The sequence below is a fragment of the Phycodurus eques genome, chromosome 3 (assembly GCF_024500275.1).
Source record: "Phycodurus eques isolate BA_2022a chromosome 3, UOR_Pequ_1.1, whole genome shotgun sequence".
NCBI classification, from domain to species: Eukaryota; Metazoa; Chordata; class Actinopteri; order Syngnathiformes; family Syngnathidae; genus Phycodurus; species Phycodurus eques.
In genome coordinates, this window is record NC_084527.1 from 21,127,132 (window position 1) to 21,144,298 (window position 17,167).

The 17,167-nt window shown below is 41.6% G+C and overlaps 2 protein-coding genes across 6 annotated transcripts; one reads left to right on the forward strand and one right to left on the reverse strand.

Moving 5' to 3' along the window:
* Positions 1 to 724: 724 nt before the first annotated feature.
* Positions 725 to 13,528, reverse strand: LOC133400163 (gastrula zinc finger protein XlCGF57.1-like). 5 transcript variants are annotated; one of them, XM_061672489.1, is made up of 7 exons: positions 12,815 to 13,528; positions 8,438 to 10,493; positions 7,421 to 7,477; positions 7,205 to 7,329; positions 4,437 to 4,522; positions 3,918 to 3,947; positions 725 to 3,393 (listed from the first exon to the last, which is right to left on the reverse strand). In XM_061672489.1, the coding sequence occupies exons 3-7, from the start codon at positions 7,472 to 7,474 to the stop codon at positions 1,880 to 1,882; spliced, it is 1,809 nt and encodes a 602-aa protein (XP_061528473.1). In that variant the 5' UTR covers positions 7,475 to 7,477; positions 8,438 to 10,493; positions 12,815 to 13,528; the 3' UTR covers positions 725 to 1,879. The 5 variants fall into 5 exon arrangements, with proteins under 5 accessions (XP_061528473.1, XP_061528472.1, XP_061528474.1 ...); XM_061672488.1 differs by having other exon boundaries at positions 8,438 to 13,528; XM_061672490.1 differs by lacking the exons at positions 8,438 to 10,493; positions 12,815 to 13,528 and adding an exon at positions 7,576 to 7,982.
* On the forward strand, positions 5,711 to 9,650 carry LOC133400190 (gastrula zinc finger protein XlCGF57.1-like). Its single transcript, XM_061672604.1, has 2 exons — positions 5,711 to 5,918; positions 8,401 to 9,650. Exons 1-2 carry the CDS (start codon positions 5,837 to 5,839, stop codon positions 9,549 to 9,551), a joined length of 1,233 nt encoding a protein of 410 aa, XP_061528588.1. The 5' UTR covers positions 5,711 to 5,836; the 3' UTR covers positions 9,552 to 9,650.
* Positions 13,529 to 17,167: the final 3,639 nt, after the last annotated feature.

Here is a 17,167-nt window from a genome sequence, read left to right on the forward strand (position 1 = left end):
TGTCATAATAGAGATGATTTTGTACTCTTTTTAAAGACTTTCATTGCATAGTAACCACAGACTAGTGTATTTAAGTCCTTTCAGAATAAAATAATACCCAAATAAAAGAGACTTAGCATAATTGACATATTTAAACTAAGATAAAAGATGTACTAAATAGCCAGTACTTGCTTGAAATGACAGTAGCTTCTCCATTGTTGCTGTCGGCCTCTGGCCAGCCTCTCTGAGAGGTTTTCTTCTAGTCTTCATAGTAATGTTAGAGGGATGTCCAGTTGTTGGAAATTTCACCGTTGTGCCTTATTTTCTCCACTTGATGACTGGCTTCACTGTGTTCCATGGTATATTTATGTATTTCTACATTAACTGTAAATGTGAAGCAAAGTGCCATAAAAATCAAATTTACGCACTTACTTCCTGCCGCCTAAGTACCATGTGAAAGGTTTTTCTCTATGGAGAATACTCTATACATTCTGTAAACATGGCATCTCATGTTTGGGTGACATCACGGTCATCATTCTCAGTAGAAATCGAATTTGTTTTTGTGCTGTTAACGACTACATAAAAAGATCGGATTTAACAAAAAATCCAAATTGGGCATCATGTCCTGCAGTGTGAACTTAGCCTTAGCGGCATGAGATGCGACCAGACAGGGATGAAATTTCAAAAGATCAGTTTAATAATATTGCACTGTTGGGTAATACAGACAGTTTTAATATGTATGACAAAAATAATAATTTTTAAACTGCAAACTCTCTCAATAATTAAGGATAATCATATATGTGAAGACACAGACCATGTTCATGATTTCAAGGTAATAAACACATAAATATCAATATGCAAAACTGCATGTGTTTACATTTTCAAACTTTCACTCCTAAGACAATTCCTAGGAAATCACAATGTCCCACCATAGTGAGCTAGGTGGCTACCTGGTGCCCCGGACATTTTGGTGACCCTGCTTCAAAGTGAAAACAGCAAAACAGAGTAGAGTAATCCCTCACTATATTGCGGTTCACTTATAGCAGATTCAGTGTATCACAGACATTTTTTCTTTAAGTCACTGATGTGCATTTACTCACCTGCACATCTCTGATACAGTTAGCATTATTGTCTATAAGATTTTAATGTAGCAGCCATGATTTACATAAGGACAAATGGGCTATTATTCTTTGCAGAATATGAAACCTGCGCCAGTGGTTAGCCCATCTGCCCCAGAGTTCTGAGGACCTGGGGTTCAAATCTGGCCTCGCCTGTGTGGAGTTTGCATGTTTTCCCCGTGTCTACGTGGGTTTCCTCCCACATCCCAAAAACATGCATGGTAGGTTAATTGACAACTCTAAATTGCCCGTAGGTGTGATTGTGAGTGTGAATGGTTGTTTGTTTGTATGTGGCCTGCGATTGGCTGGCAAACAGTTTAGGGTGTACCCTGCCCGATGATAGCTGGGATAGGCTCCAGCACTCCCGTGACCCTTGTGAGGATAAGCGGCTCAGAAAATGGATGGATGGAGGTTTCATGTATATTATTCAATGCCGGAGCGCCCGGAGAAAACCCACACAGGCACGGGGAGAACATGCAAACTCCACACAGGCGAGGCCGGGGATTGAACCCCGGTCCTCAGAACTGTGAGGGAGACCCTCGAACCAGTCGTCCACCGTGCAGCTACATGAAAGATATACATTTCTATAATACAATGAATAACTTGACACTATTTCGCAGATTTCATTTATTTGCGAGGGGTTTCTGGAACGTAAGACCCGCGATAAATTAGGGATTACTGTATTTACAGCTAGTCAGAAGAATAAAGTTCAATGAAAACAATACTGCTTCAGATGGTGCTGTGTTGGGGGGGGGGGGGGGGGGTTAACTACTTTAAAACATTTATTCTCCTTTGTTGTGTGTCCGCATGTGCACAACCAAACTTTTTTTCTGAGCATAGCTTCCACCACAAACTGAACATCTGAACAGTTTCTCTCCCGTGTGTGCTATCATGTGCGATACCATGTGTGACTTGAGAGAAAATGTTTTATCACACAACGAGCAACTGAAATGTTTTTCTCCTGTGTGTGTCCTCATGTGTTTTATCTTGTTTGAATTTGAGGTGAATGTTTTACCACAAATTGAGCAGCAAAAGGGTTTTTCTCCTGTGTGTGTTCGCATGTGTGATACCATGTGTGGCTTATGAGAGAATGTTTTATCACAAGTTGAGCAACTGAAAGGCTTTTCTCCTGTGTGTGTTCTCATGTGTTTTACCATGTTTGACTTGAGAGCGAATCTTTTACCACAAATTGAGCAACAAAATGGTTTTTCTCCTGTGTGTATTCGCATGTGTGATACTATGTGGGGCTTATGAGAGAATGTTTTACCACAAGTTGAGCAACTATAGGGTTTTTCACCAGTGTGTATTGTCATATGTTTTACCACGTTTGGCTTTCGGGTGAATCTTTTACCACAAATGGAGCAATGAAAGGGTTTTTCTCCTGTGTGTGTTCTCATGTGTGTTTCCATGTTTAGCTTTCGAGAGAACTTTTTACCACATGTTGAGCAACCATAGGGTTTTTCTCCCATGTGTATTCTCATGTGTGGTGCCAGATGTGATTTATGAGAGAATGTTTTATCACACAAAGTGCATTGAAAGGGCTTTTCTCCTGTGTGTGTTCTCATGTGTGATATCATGTTTGGCTTTAGAGTAAATCTTTTACCACAAATTGAGCAACAAAACGGTTTTTCTCCTGTGTGTGTTCTCATATGTGATACCATGTTTTCCTTTAGCGTGAATCTTTTACCACAAGTTGAGCAGCAAAATGGTTTTTCTCCAGTGTGTCTTCTCATGTGTGATACAAAGTGTGACTTTTGAAAGAATGTTTTATCACACAATGAGCAACAAAAGGGCTTTTCTCCTGTGTGTGTTCTTGTGTGTCTAATAACATGTTTTCTAACACAAACTGAGCGTGTAATTTTTGTTTGACGTGTTTGTAAAGTTTCCTTGGTGCAGAGAGTTGTCTCCTTTTCAGAGCATTTCAACTGTTTGTCATCACCTTCACAGTCTGCATTGTTCCTCAAAGGTTCTTGTATGTCGTCAGTATCTGACAGTGGAGCTAAGAGGTTGTCTGGTGGTGGTCCTCCACAATGGTCTCCACTTGGACTGTGAAGATGGCGCAGTGACCACTCATGTGGTTCCTCTTCGTAGTCTTTACTCTCCACAGAAACATCAGTCAGTGGCAGCTTGCTGATGTCAGCCTCCTCCTCTTCCTCTTTAACGTGGATTCTGAACTGTGGATCCTCCTCTTCCTCTTTCACCCAAGGGTGCTGTGGATCATCTTGCTCCGAACTGGAGGTCCCCCCTGGAGAGTGAGTGGGAAGATCTTCCTCACGACCAATCAGCTGCTGGATGTCTGCAGAACACAAGCAAGCGATATGACTGTAACTGACTACAACAGTGACTATAAATGATTCTTCTAACAAAAGAAACATTGTTGCCATTGTGTGATGCAGTAATAAGTTTCAAAAGTATTTTAGGGATGGGCAATTCATCAAAATTTTATTGTGATACATTTTGGCTTTTCACAATCAAAGCGGCAGTGGCACTGAAAAGACAACAGCAAGCATAGCTGGAAGTGGCGGAAATGAAGATGTTGAGGTTCTCTCTCGGAGTGACCAGGTTGGATAAAATTAGAAATGAGCTCATCAGAGAGACAGCCAAGGTTCGATGCTTTGGAGACAAAGTTAGAGAGAGCAGACTCCAATGGTTTAGACACGTCCAGAAGAGAAATAGTGAGTATATTGGTAGAAGGATGATGAGGATGGAGCTGCCAGGCAAGAGAGCTAGAGGAAGACCAAAGAGAAGGTGGATGGATGTCGTGAGGGAAGACATGAGGGCAGTTGGTGTTCGAGAGGAGGATGCAGGAGATAGGCTTACATGGAAAAGGATGACGCGCTGTGACGACCCCTAACGGGACAAGCCCAAAGGAAAAGAAGTTGTTTTTGAGAAAGTAGATACAGTTTATAGGGATTCAGAAATGTTTATTTTTTACAGATGTAAGACAATGTGTTAGCATTTTTTTTTAACTGAATAAATCTAGGCTTAGACACAGCGAGGACATAGAGTATGTGCCAAACAGCGAAGAGAAGTTAACTTTTTCATTAGCCTGATTGAAAGGCGCTTTCATTTCGTCTCTCAAAACTGCTGCTTTGTCTGCACAAACTCCTCATTCTGCCTGTCTGCCTTTTTCAATTTTGGCCAGCAGTTCAGTTTTCGTGGACTTAATTTCCCACAGTAAGTCTCTGATGGTGTTTCACTACTTTTCTTGGACGGTGCCTTGGTTTACAATGTCCAAAGTCGCGAGTACTCTTATTTTACTATTACTCCCCCCTTCTGAACATCCCTTTTCTTTATGAATTATTGAAAATGTTATAAGTAAAAGACTAGTGGACAGACCTTGGCTGTACAACACGATGTGATTCTTGCCAATAGCTTCCAGTTGTTTTCGTTGCTGCTCGTTCTCCTCGTACGACGCCATTGTTCTGTGAACCAGACACAATAAGGTATTAGTCTCTCCCCTTCCAACTGTTTCAACTTTTTGACGTTTCTTCCACTCGTGTTCATCCGGTCGCCGTTGTGTCGTTTTCGTGTCGCCTTGCAGCGACGGCAACTTCCGGATTTTACGCTTCCAACAGTGATTTTACGACAGCGGAGTGTCCATGGTAACGCGCAGCTGCCATCTTGCGGCGGTATTGAAAACACTTCAAGATGAGAGCCGAGAAAGAAAGACGACGATTTGTCGATTTGCAACCTGTCCTCGGTCCTCCTCTTAAAAAAGATTTCAAGTTCAAATAGTGACAAATTGAAAACGACAGATTGTACTACAATGATGGTATTATTGAAACTAGCACAAACGGATAACTGTTACTTCTATAATCGAGGACCAATGAGGAGTGTGGAGTACCGAAAGTGCGGAAATTAAATAAATGAATACATAACTAAATAAACAATTACATGTTTAATGAATTCGAATTATAATCTTTGTTGTCATTTAATTATTTCAATATTTATTTCGTTAGAAAATGTTCATTTATTTATTTATTTACTTAGTGATGTACTTAATGTTGTCGCTTCTGTGCTGAACATCTTAAAATAATATTATCTGTAATTCTCTCTTGTTTAATTATTCTCATTATGTATTTTTTAGTCATTTAATGTTGGCACTTTTGATAGTGGAGGTTGCCAATAAAGGAAGACGATTCCAATCTAATTTCTTGATTTGGAACCTCTTTGGTCCTCAAGCAGATGACGCCACTTTAATTTCATTATTATTTATTTAGATTTTCTTTGCATCATTTTTGTTTTTGTAGGCCTTAAAAAATATTATTACCTTTTTGTCTCAGAAGTTATATCCATCCGAGAGCCAACAAGAGGGGTTTTGTGGAAACAATTCAGCATGCCCTTGACCAACAACTACCACCTGTAAAATTGCCCTAGTATTTGTGCTTTTTTTTAAATGCGCAAACAAGACTGTAATTTCCATTCATTCTTGATTATAATTAGATTTAAAAAACATGTTTAAATGACAATAATAATAAAAATAATAATCGTTTTTTTTTATTTGTATTTTTATTTTAGGCTCCTGACCTTGAAGCGTCTTCAATATCGCCGCAAGATGGCAGCCGTGTTACCAGGGACACGCCACTGCCGTAAAACCAACCATCGAAGAAGAAGACAAACGGAAGTTGGCGTAACTACGGGACGACATAAAAACGATGCAACGGCAACCCGGTGAAATCGAGTGGAAAAATGTTGGAGTAGTTGTTCAAAGAACGACGACTATCATATTTTGAACGATGGCCTCGTACGAGGAGAACGAGCAAAAACGTGAACGACTGGAAGCTGTTGGCAAGAGTCACGTCGTGTTGTACAGCCAAGGTCAGTCCACCACTCGTCTTCTGCTTTTGACACTTGGATTTATGAATAAAGTAAAAGGGCTAATATTGATATTAAAATAACCGCAGTAAGAGCGGACAGTGCATGTGGATAGGCTGATTTGCTCTGTCATTATCACAGTAAAACTTTTTAAAGGCGTTCCACCATTTATTTATGTATCTATTTATTCCACAGATTTGCTTTCCTTCCATCCACATGGACTTCTTTATAATGCATGGACTTGTGGGATGGGTATATCAACACTATGCTAGACTATTGTTACTCGCTACTCATTAACTAATCATTGATTACATTAAACAAATATCTTTTTTTGTTTGTTTGTTTGTTTGGTTTTTTGACCTGTCCTGTTCAGCTGCATGGCCTCGCAGAATGGGTGGATCTGTATGCCTTTTGTGCTGGAACAGTTTTGCTGTGCAACAGGGGAGCTTTAAATATTCCCTCTGCTTATTTTTTTATTATTATTCTGATGTTTATTAAAAATGCAGCTGGACAGAAACGGGTTTTTAGGGGACAGACAGCGGAATAGAACGGTCAAGGGGAATAGGGACTAGAACCACAGCAGAACAATAGTGCAGCACTCTAGACATTTGACCTCAAGTAAATCGTGTTCTCATTTGTGGATGGGGGACACACACCCGGTGAAGACATGTAATACCTAAGAGAACAAGATGAGAGAGGACAGAGAAGGGCTACTGACGAGCGGTGCGGTGGGGTTCTTTTTTTAGTGTCTAAACACCTGTAAGAACCTGTGAGTTGATATCTTAACTCATTCACTGCCGGCCGTTTCCTGAGCAGGGAACCCCTCGAATGCCAGACATTTTTCGAGCAATTTCACTCATTTTTCAAGCCCCACAGAATATTGTGTACTATGACGATGTAAACACCAAAACCACCAAAAGCAAGATCAGACTCTTCTTTTGTCAGAAAAAAAAAAGTTTGTCTCTAGTTTATACCGTTCGTTAGTAATCAGCAGTCAAATATAGGCTACTTTCAGCCAAATCTGTTTTTGGAGGGCGGAAAAAAATGGAGAGAACAGCCTTTTTTGTGAAAGCAGACACATAAAGCAGAACAATGACTTTAACACCAATATATATTTTTTCAACCACACTGAGAAAGTACTTTTGAAAGAAAAATAATTTATTTACAAGTATAGCTATGTAAATTCTGTAATTTACATTAGACAAAAATGCATGAAGAAATGGGGCTCCCACACTTTCCTCCAAATTCTCCTCCTCTGCCCTTTGCTCAATAGTCCAGGTTTTTATTACCTTGCGCATAATATCGAGCAACGTTTTGTCCACATCGAGATGTTATTCTTTGGTGGCGGTGAATGGAATCTTGTGTGGTTGTCATTGTCCTTGCGACCAGTCCGTACTTCTGCTCGAAGCACAACCTGTCCAGTTTAGAAATATAACTATTACTAAAAAAAAATACATTGTTGAAATTACTGTAGTGGGATGTGGAGGGGGGAAGCTTTGAATTACCTTTTTTGTTTTCACTGCGTACTGGAATGGGAGTCGAACGTCTGCTGGATGCATAACCTGTAAGTTTTCAAAAAATACCTACCATTACTCGAGAATACCTTTTCTTGACGACGTGTTTTACAAGGCTAAAAAAAAACAACTAAAAAAAACCCGACTTTTTTTCATCGTAATCCTTAAAGACGTTCGACTCGCGGGTGTTCCATTACTGCAAGATGGCCGAGCTGTAAATGGAGCCCGTAGCGTCATCGTTTATTCCCCCGCATGACCTAAAGCATCATTCCTGTCGGTCGCAGGAATATTTTTCTTGCCTTGGCGCATTAAATTTCTAGTACCGAAAGTTTTTTTTTTATTATTATGTTTTTTAAAGATGTTTTTCATTTTGTCTTCTCTCTTTTTCGCCATAATGTGTGTCTCTTCTCATTGTCTGTTGCACCCCGCCGACCCGCCCCTCCTTCTTCTTCCTCTTCTTCAATCTGAGGGAGGGACGTTCACCTCAACGCATTGTTGCCCTCTACAGGGTGCCATTGCTCATTGCAGTTATCCAGAGGCTTGCCGATCACAAAAAACTGCACAAGGCCCTCCCCCACCCACCCCCGTTAAAAAACGCCATTGGCGTCTTTAGACGAAATTGGCGGGGAATAGAATTTATTGGTAGGAATGACTACTACTATTGCTACTTCTACTTATCAATAGGAACTTATTAGTGAATGAACACCATATCACATGCATGTTAGTCACCTGGTGTACAGAGTTGCTAAGATGGCACATTGAGGAAAGCTGTCGTAAAACTGTTTACTTTCCTTTGTGGCTAAAGGGACTAGCGACGAAGAGACAAACTATGTCCGACTCTGTGCTGGGTCTTTCCACCGATATGTCTGAAAGTTTACCACTCCGTCACGCAACGGCAATGTTGTTTTTATTTGGAAAAATTGCCAACTGTATGGTAATAGCAACGTAACTGACTTGCTTGTGTCCTGCAGACGTCCAAGAGTTGATTGGTCCTCAGGAAGAACTTACCCTTCAGTCGCAGAGGAGGAGATCCAGTTTTGAGCAAGAGAATCCACAGCACTTCCACATTAAAGAGGAAGAGGACGATCCACATTCCCCCCACGTTAAACAGGAAGAAGGTGATCCACAGCATATACACGTTAAAGAAGAGGACGAGGAGGCTGACGTCAGCAAGTTTCCACTGACTGTTGTTTGCGTAAAGAGTGAAGAGGACGCAGATGAACCACTTGAGTGGTCACAGCTTCATCATCGCAGTCCAAGTGGAGACCCCTCTGGCGGAGCACTACCAGACAACCTCTTAGCTCCACTATCAGACGGTGCAAACGCACAAGAACCTTCAAAGAGCGACGCAGACTGTGAAAATTACAACAAACAGTCAAAATGCTCTAAAAAGGAGGCACCTCTTGGCAACAAGGAAACTTCACAAATGCATACAAAGAAAATTACCCACTCAGTTTGTTTTCAAGGTTCTGATAAAAAAACAAATACTAATAGACACACGAAAACACACACAGGGGAAAAACCCTTTAGTTGCCCATTTTGTGGTAAAAAGTTCTCTCGAAAGGAACATGTGGAATCACACATAAGAATACACACAGGTGAAAAACCTTTCAGTTGCTCAACTTGTGGTAAAGCATTCCCTCATAAGGAAACTATGATAGCACACATGAGATCGCACACTGGAGAAAACCCCTTTTGTTGCTCAATTTGTGGTAAAACATATTCTCGAAAGACCCATGTTGACTCACACATGAGAACACACACAGGCGAAAAACCCTTCTCTTGTTCAATTTGTGGGAAAATGTTCTCTCAAAAGCCGAACATGGTCAAACACATGAGAATACACACAGGAGAAAAAACATTTAGTTGCTTATTTTGCGATAAAACATTCCTTCATAAGTCACATGTGGAATCTCACATGAAAATACACACAGGAGAAAAACCCTTTAGTTGCTCGGTTTGCGGCACAACATTCGCTCAAAAGCAAAATCTGGTATCACACATGAGGACACACACAGGAGAAAAACCTTTTAGTTGTTCAGTTTGTGGAGGAAACTATGCTCAGAAGAAGACTTTAACCGCACACATGCGGAAACACAACAAAGAGAGAATAAATGTTTGACAGTAATGCCCTGCAATACTGCAGCATCAGAAGAAGACCATGTACTGGTTTTATTGTGTTTTATGTACTCTGTTTTGATGTATAGTCAATAAAGATCATTGGAGCTGTTTCAATATCGTCTTCACTCTTTTTTTTTTTGGTTTTGAGGCATTTATTAATGCAAATCATGCAAATCAGATGCAATCATGCAAATCAGATGACATTGTGATCTGCAGTGAAAGCAGGGAGCAGCTGGAGGAACAGTTAGAAAGATGGAGGCATGCACTGGAAAGAAGAGGAATGAAGATTAGCCGAAGTAAAACAGAATATATGTGCATGAATGAGAGGGCTGGTGGGGGAAGAATGAGGCTACAGGGAGAAGCGATAGCAAGGGTGGAGGACTTTAAATACTTGGGGTCAACCGTCCAGAGCAATGGTGAGTGTGGTCAGGAAGTGAAGAAACGGGTCCAAGCAGGTTGGAACGGGTGGAGGAAGGTGTCAGGTGAATCGTGTGACAGAAGAGTCTCTGCTAGGATGAAGGGGAAAGTTTATAAGACAGTGGTGAGGCCAGCCATGATGTACGGATTAGAGACAGTGGCGCTGAAGAGACAACAGGAAGCAGAGCTGGAGGTGGCGGAAATGAAGATGTTGAGGTTCGCTCTCGGAGTGACCAGTTTGGATAAAATTACAAATGAGCTCATCAGGAGGCACAGCCAAGGTTGGATGTTTTGGAGACAAAGTTAGACAGAGCAGACTTCGATGGTTTGGACACGTCCAGAGGAGAGAGAGTGAGTATATTGGTAGAAGGATGATGAGGATGGAGCTGCCAGGCAAGAGAGCTCGAGGAAGGCCAAAGAGAAGGTGGATGGATGTCGTGAGGGAAGACATGAGGGCAGTTGGTGTTCGAGAGGAGGATGCAGGAGATAGGCTGCCATGGAAAAGGATGACGCGCTGTGACGACCCCTAAAGGGACAAGCCCAAAGGGAAAGGAAGCTGTTTTAAAAAAGATCGTTTATCGATCCATTGTGATCTGTAAATTGCACGCATAAATGAAAACACAAATTTATAGTATTGTTCAAATTGCACTCATTTTGTTTAGACATTTCTCATTGCTCATATGATTTGCAACGAGGTAATAATAAATGTGAATATTTTCCAAATGTAGTACTTGTAATTATTTGCACCCAAACAGTGGGAACATTTGGGGATTGCCGTTGCTCATATCTTATTATTAGCCCACTTGAGATCAAATTGGGGTGAATGTATCCCAAAAACTAAAACTAGTTTGGCACTCCTAATCGTTTTTTCCAGGATAAATAATGGCGAAGCATTGCAGTCACGGCATGTGTAATAGTAAAGCCCGATATCCTGAGCGACTGGAAGGCGCTCGGCAACTTTATTCCCTTTCCTACACTGAAAAGCAACAATGGAAATGATCTCCACTGGATCGAGCTAGCAGCTGAATCCTTCCAGAATCAATAGCAACACACACGTCTGTACTAAGGTAATATTTTGCAGAATTGGTCTGTCCACGATTGTTCGTGCATATTTGAAGTGATTGCTGTGTCGTGTTTAGTGTCCGTTATCGGTCGGAGCTTTATTCCGTTGCCTCTTTGCGGTGGCAAGCATAAAAGGCAGAGAGGCGCAGCAGCAGCGGCAACTCACGGTGCTTGAATAACTCAACCAACAATTCGTGAACAATGATCAAATTAACGGGCCTGAAGAACACGCCTAAGTTACTACTCCTACCGGGAATAATTAACATTTAACATCAACAACAAACAAGTCATTCTTAGCAAGTATTTACACAATGCCGCTCGGCATGCTGGGGATTCCAGTGTCAACTTCCTCGACACTCCAGTATATTTCATTGTCGTTTTCTCAAACAGCATCTAAAATAATAAACCAGGCTTATTTAACTAGTGGCCGGTTTGAAATTGGATACGGCCTGCCAGACTCGACTATTTTAGTTTGAAATATCGTGTTTGTGGCGATCAATAAAATGATGACGTTTGTCCAAGTGGACTTGCTGTCAATCGCTGCTCACACTGTCATCCAAACATCCAAAAATGCACCTAACAAGATGAGACTATATCGCTATTCGCTACAAACTTCAAAATGGCTCTCTTAAAGCCGGAAAACACACAGCGGGTGTTGAAAACGGGCAATTGCAAACAGAACGGACCGAGAAGTACTGTATTTTGTTTGGCCTGCCAAACGCAACAAGTATTAAATTGGTACCCTGATCCTATGAATATGAGACCTTTTACTGAATCAGAAACTAAACAGCTGCATGCTTGCTGCCAGTGATGAAGTGATTGTTGACAACAAAACTAAGCCGCTTGTCACTGAAGCTCTTATCAAAGTGCCTCTCTCAGACACAACAACTCTTCGCGGAGTAGAACTACTTTGCGAAGGACGTTGCAGGAAAGCTTCTGGAAACCTGCGAAAAGCAGAATCTATGGCTACTGCTGTAGCCGAATCAACTGATTGTACATACATGCCCCTGCTGAAGTGTAATGCGAAATTGAATTTCGCTTTCGAGCATATTTGAAAGAGACTCACCGAAGTCTGTGTGGTGGTTCAGACTCACAAGTCTGCTACGCATGGTGGTTTTTGCGACGTTAAACATTTACGTAGTCTTGTTTTGGGTGTTGCGCCAGATCTCACTTAGCCCAGCCGACCCGGTTCTTTAGAACTAAGGGAGTCCTGACCAGCTGTCCGTTTAAAGGGTTAAAGCTCCTGCGTATTACACAGTGAACCGTAACTGGTGACGGGAGCTTGCTTAAGCCGGTGTCGAGAGAGAATCGCCTCGGTTCTCACAGCCAAATATGAAGCGTCGGCCCCGCTCAAGTTAGGCTTTACTTAATAGAGTAACCTTTAGTAGATATTCAATCAATTCTAACCACACTTCTTTAAGGCTGCCTTCTCCCATCTAGTCTGGAGCACTTGGTATTCGACCTAGGTTTAATTAGACGGTCTTGATACGACAGCCAGCACCTGTTGTAGCTTTTAAATATGTTAGCCGAAATCACCTTTCAAAAATGGAGAGAGAATAATTAATGGCTGCGTTGATAATATGTTATTAAACCTGCTAATATTGACGACACTGAGCTAAGGGACATTTTTCTTTGCGTGGAAAAAAGGTAATTTAATCGACAGAATTTGGCAAGGGCAAAGCTTCGATACAAATAAAATAGTAAAATTACAGAAAGGAACAAATGATAAAAACATGAAAATAATAAAATTCACAAAAAGGAACTGAGTGAGAAACATCTACTCACTTTCAATGAGATAAAATGTTCCAAGACGGCCCTCTGAGATGCGGTCTGAAAGCAGGTCAGCCGAAAGACGTAGTCTCTCCGGCGTGTCCTGGGTCGTCCCCGTGGTCTCTTCCCGGTGGGACGTGACCGGCACACCTCACCGGGGAGGCGTCCGGGAGGCATCCGAATCAGATGCCCCAGCCACCTCATCTGGCTCCTCTCGATGCGGAGGAGCAGCGGCTCTACTCTGAGATCCTCCCGGATGACCGAGCTTCTCACCCTCTCTCTAAGGGAGAACCCGGACACCCTGCGGAGGAAACTCATTTCGGCAGGCTTGTATCCTGGATCTCGTTCTTTCGGTCACGACCCACAGCTCGTGACCATAGGTGAGGGTAGGAACGTAGTTCGACTGAAAACATTCCAAAATGTGAAAATACAAAGTGTAAATAGAATAAAAAGAAAATTGGAAATGGAAAAAGAAATATTTGATTGATCAGATCAACCGTTTCTAAAACCTTAAAGTTATGAGTTATGAATAGGCAAGGAAAGAGAAGAGAGATCGAGGGCTCCAGCTCGATAGTAAAAGCTAAACTCGTCTATTTTAGTTGGACCTTTTCTCAATAAGATATTCAATTTGTTTTAAAGCTCCATCTCTCGTCACCCTACGTTTTACACAAAAATAGAAAAGAGAGTAAGTGATTAGACCTCAGTAACTAATCTTTAATAGCGCAACAGCCCCCGACACTTGTCAGTTTGAAACTTATATAGAGGTGTGCCTTGCCAGAGGCCGTTTTACGTCACCTGTTTTCTGCCAGGAAGGCTTTTGGGAACATTTGGAGTCATTTAAGGATAACTCGCCCCCATTTCACAAGTTCTTTTATTATTTATTGGGTCTTTTGCCTATTTCAAATTAGTCATCAGATGGAACTTCCCCGAACAGGCTAAGACTTTATCTGTTGATCTTGTTTGCAGTATAAGTCCGCCAGTTATACCCTGGAGATAAGTTCCGCTATTGCAGTTCCCCTAATAACCAGTTTATGCTAAAATGTTATTATGTCAATATTTTATCTAATTATCCGAATTGTTAGTTCAACAACCGGTGAACCACCCGAAGAAAGCTGGCATAGCCTCCAGGAGCCCGCGACGCTAGTTAGGATAAGCGGTAAAGAAAATGGATTACTTCAACATGCATTATTGTCAAAAATGTCTAACTTAATATTGTAAGTCCCATTTTACAATACAAGGTAAACCAAAAGTATATAATAAAATAAGCTGTTACTGGTTACATAAGTTTGCAAATAAGCATTGAGCAAGCCAATAACTGTAACACTGTATGGTGTCATTTGAGTGACTTCCACTATAGCTCCATCTTGTGGCTGTAAATATGCATGACTGGTTGGTTTTAATTTACGGTAGTTTCTCTTCTAGGCGCCTGACGGATATTTGTAATAATATATTCGGAGTCAATTATAATAATAACCTTCTGAACATGCAGCCGATTTAACAATCAAACCATATTCTGTGTTATCAATTACTCATTTTATCCATACCACTATACATTTTTTCAGGCCCAACTGTGGCATCCCTCGACACTGTACACTGGGGTCATTTACATTTAAAAGAGTTGTATAAATCTAGTTATTTAAAATCTAGCTATAATCATCCATCCATCCATTTTCTCTACCGCTTCTCCTCACTAGGGTCGCGGGTTGCTGGAGCCTATCCCAGGCATCTTCGGGCGAGAGGCCGGGTACACCCTGAACCGGTCGCCAGCCAATCGCAGGGCTCATAGAAACAAACAACCATTCGGACTCACATTCACCAACCTACCATGAATGTTTTTGGGATGTGGGAGAAAAAACCCACCCAGGCACGGGCAGAACATGCAAACTCCACACAGGCGGGGCCGGGATTTGAACCCCGGTCCTCAGAACTGTGAGGCAGTTGTGCGAACCAGTTGTCCACTGTGCCGGCAGCTATAATAAACATAATTATCCAACAACAAAAGTGTGGCTCATGAAAATGCTGAATGGCTACTAACTCTGGGAAACCACTAGCCACAGTGTCTGGTGAGCAAAAAAGTTAATGTAAAGAAAGCCGTGTCAATAGCCAGTCGCGGGGCACATTTGAACAAACAACAACCATTCACACTCACAGACAATTTAGGGAGTTCACTTAACCTACCCTGCGTCTTTTAGGATGTGGGAGGAAACTGGAGAAAACCCATACAGGTATGGGGGAAAACAAGCGATTTCCACAAAGGAAGGCCAGATTTGATCCCAGGACCTCTGACCTGTGAGGTGGATGTGCTAACCAGTCGTCCACCGTGCCAACCTTTCAACAAAACAGTTTTAATAATTTCGTGAAAATATCAAGGAGATTTTTAGATTGCTTTTTCTCTTCAGCACTCTCACTCTCTAAATTACAAGGCAAGTGAGGAGTTTCCATATCCCAAATCCGCTGATCCCTCACGCCTCATTTCAATATTCATTCTATCAATCAACCATTAGCTGGTCGCAGTCACAAAATTGCGGTACGTTTGCGCTATAAACAACACTGGGGAACAATTTTGAAAAAAAATTCTGTTGAGTTAGATTTTTATGCTGATTAAAACTAAAATTGGCATGCTGATTCCAAAATTGCAGTCATTTTTTTTCGAGCACTTCAAACAAATTTCTCCACTGCTTACCCTCCAGATAAGCACAATTCCACCGATTAGCTGCAGTAAGACTTGCCAGCTGATTACGATAGGACTCATCTACAGCTACGTGGGAACTTGTTTGCACCTCCCAATAGGTCACTACTATCAATATCTCCAAACAGAAAGCTAGCATAGTAGGATTTAAAGAGGATTTGTGCCATATGCTTTGTAAAACATAATAGTGTTAAATAAACATTGCAGTCATGCCTATTTCTTTCATATTTCATTGTATGTAATATTTGAAAAGTTTTATAAAACAAGCACATATGCTAAGTACAGTGTTTTTCATATTTTTTCAGAAAACGGGGATCTATAGTTCAAAAACTTGATGTGATAGAGAAAAACTGAGATCAGTTTTGGATTCTGCACCCAACAATTGGTTAAAAACAGCTGTCAGACCTAACGCAACAAAAAATGTGTTCCCCAGTGCAATCAATTAACTCATATGTAGTGTTCGCAAATGACCAATTAGGAATTTCAATTTTATCCTGCTTCACAAGAACAGTAAGCGTAAAATATCTCAGTGGGATTGATGTCCAGATGTCGTGAGTGTGGTGGCACTTTGGTCTTTCTTTAACTTCTGTAGCACTTCTGACCACCTGAGGGCTCCACAGACTACAAATGCTTTTAAACGTGACCTTAAAACCTGTCTCTTTAGAAAAGCCTGCTGAAATGTTCACAACCTATTTCCTGGACTACTGCTCTGGAACATGGACTTTCCCTTGTGGATGCTGACGTATCTAACATCTACCTGTGCCAGCGACATATCGTGAGTGACAGGCAGAACAACTAAATGTTCTTCCACTAGATTGTAGAAGATACACAATTAACCCCATATAGGCACTTTTCGTGACATGTGTGGTGGTGGGCCGTGATGAGGATGAGATCAAAAATGAATAACTGGGAAATGGCACGCTGCAACAGATATGTCAGGAAAAGTAGTGAAATGCTGTCATAAACTGCAGGGTATATTACCGGTATATGGGTGCATTTCAGTACGTTGTGTGAAAGGATTTCAGTGGTGTGTGTGAGAACTTTTCATTTTGTTAACAATACAACAAATTCTTCTTATTATTATTATTATCCATCCATTTTCTGCAACGCTTATCCTCACTAGGGTCGTGGGCATGCTGGAGGGCGAGAGGCGGGGTACACCCTGAACTGGTCGCCAGCCAATCGCAGGGCACATATAAACAAACAACCATTGGCACTCACATCCACACCTACGGGCAATTTAGAGTCTTCAATCACCCTACCATGCATGTTTTTGGGATGTGGGAGGAAACCGGAGTACCCGGAGAAAACCCATGCTGGCACGGGAGAACATGCAAACTTCACACAGGCGAGGCCGGGGATTGAACACAAATGTACCTCAGAACTGTGAGGCAGATGTGCTTACCAATCACTCACGTGCCGCTTATTATGATTATTATTATTCAAGGATAAACAGAAATGGCTGAAACTACAAAACTGCTCCCAGATCGGCCTTTATGTGGTATTGCAGCAGTCTCTATTCTGCAATAAACCACGCCAGTTCAGACTCCGGATCAGCTCTTTAAAGATCGAGGTCAAAAAGTTGTCACATGATCATGTGATCCGCTCAGGCGTAGGAAGCCCCGCCCACTATTACTGCGCGCGCAACGGGGCAACGCAACGGCTCAGTATTTTGCAGG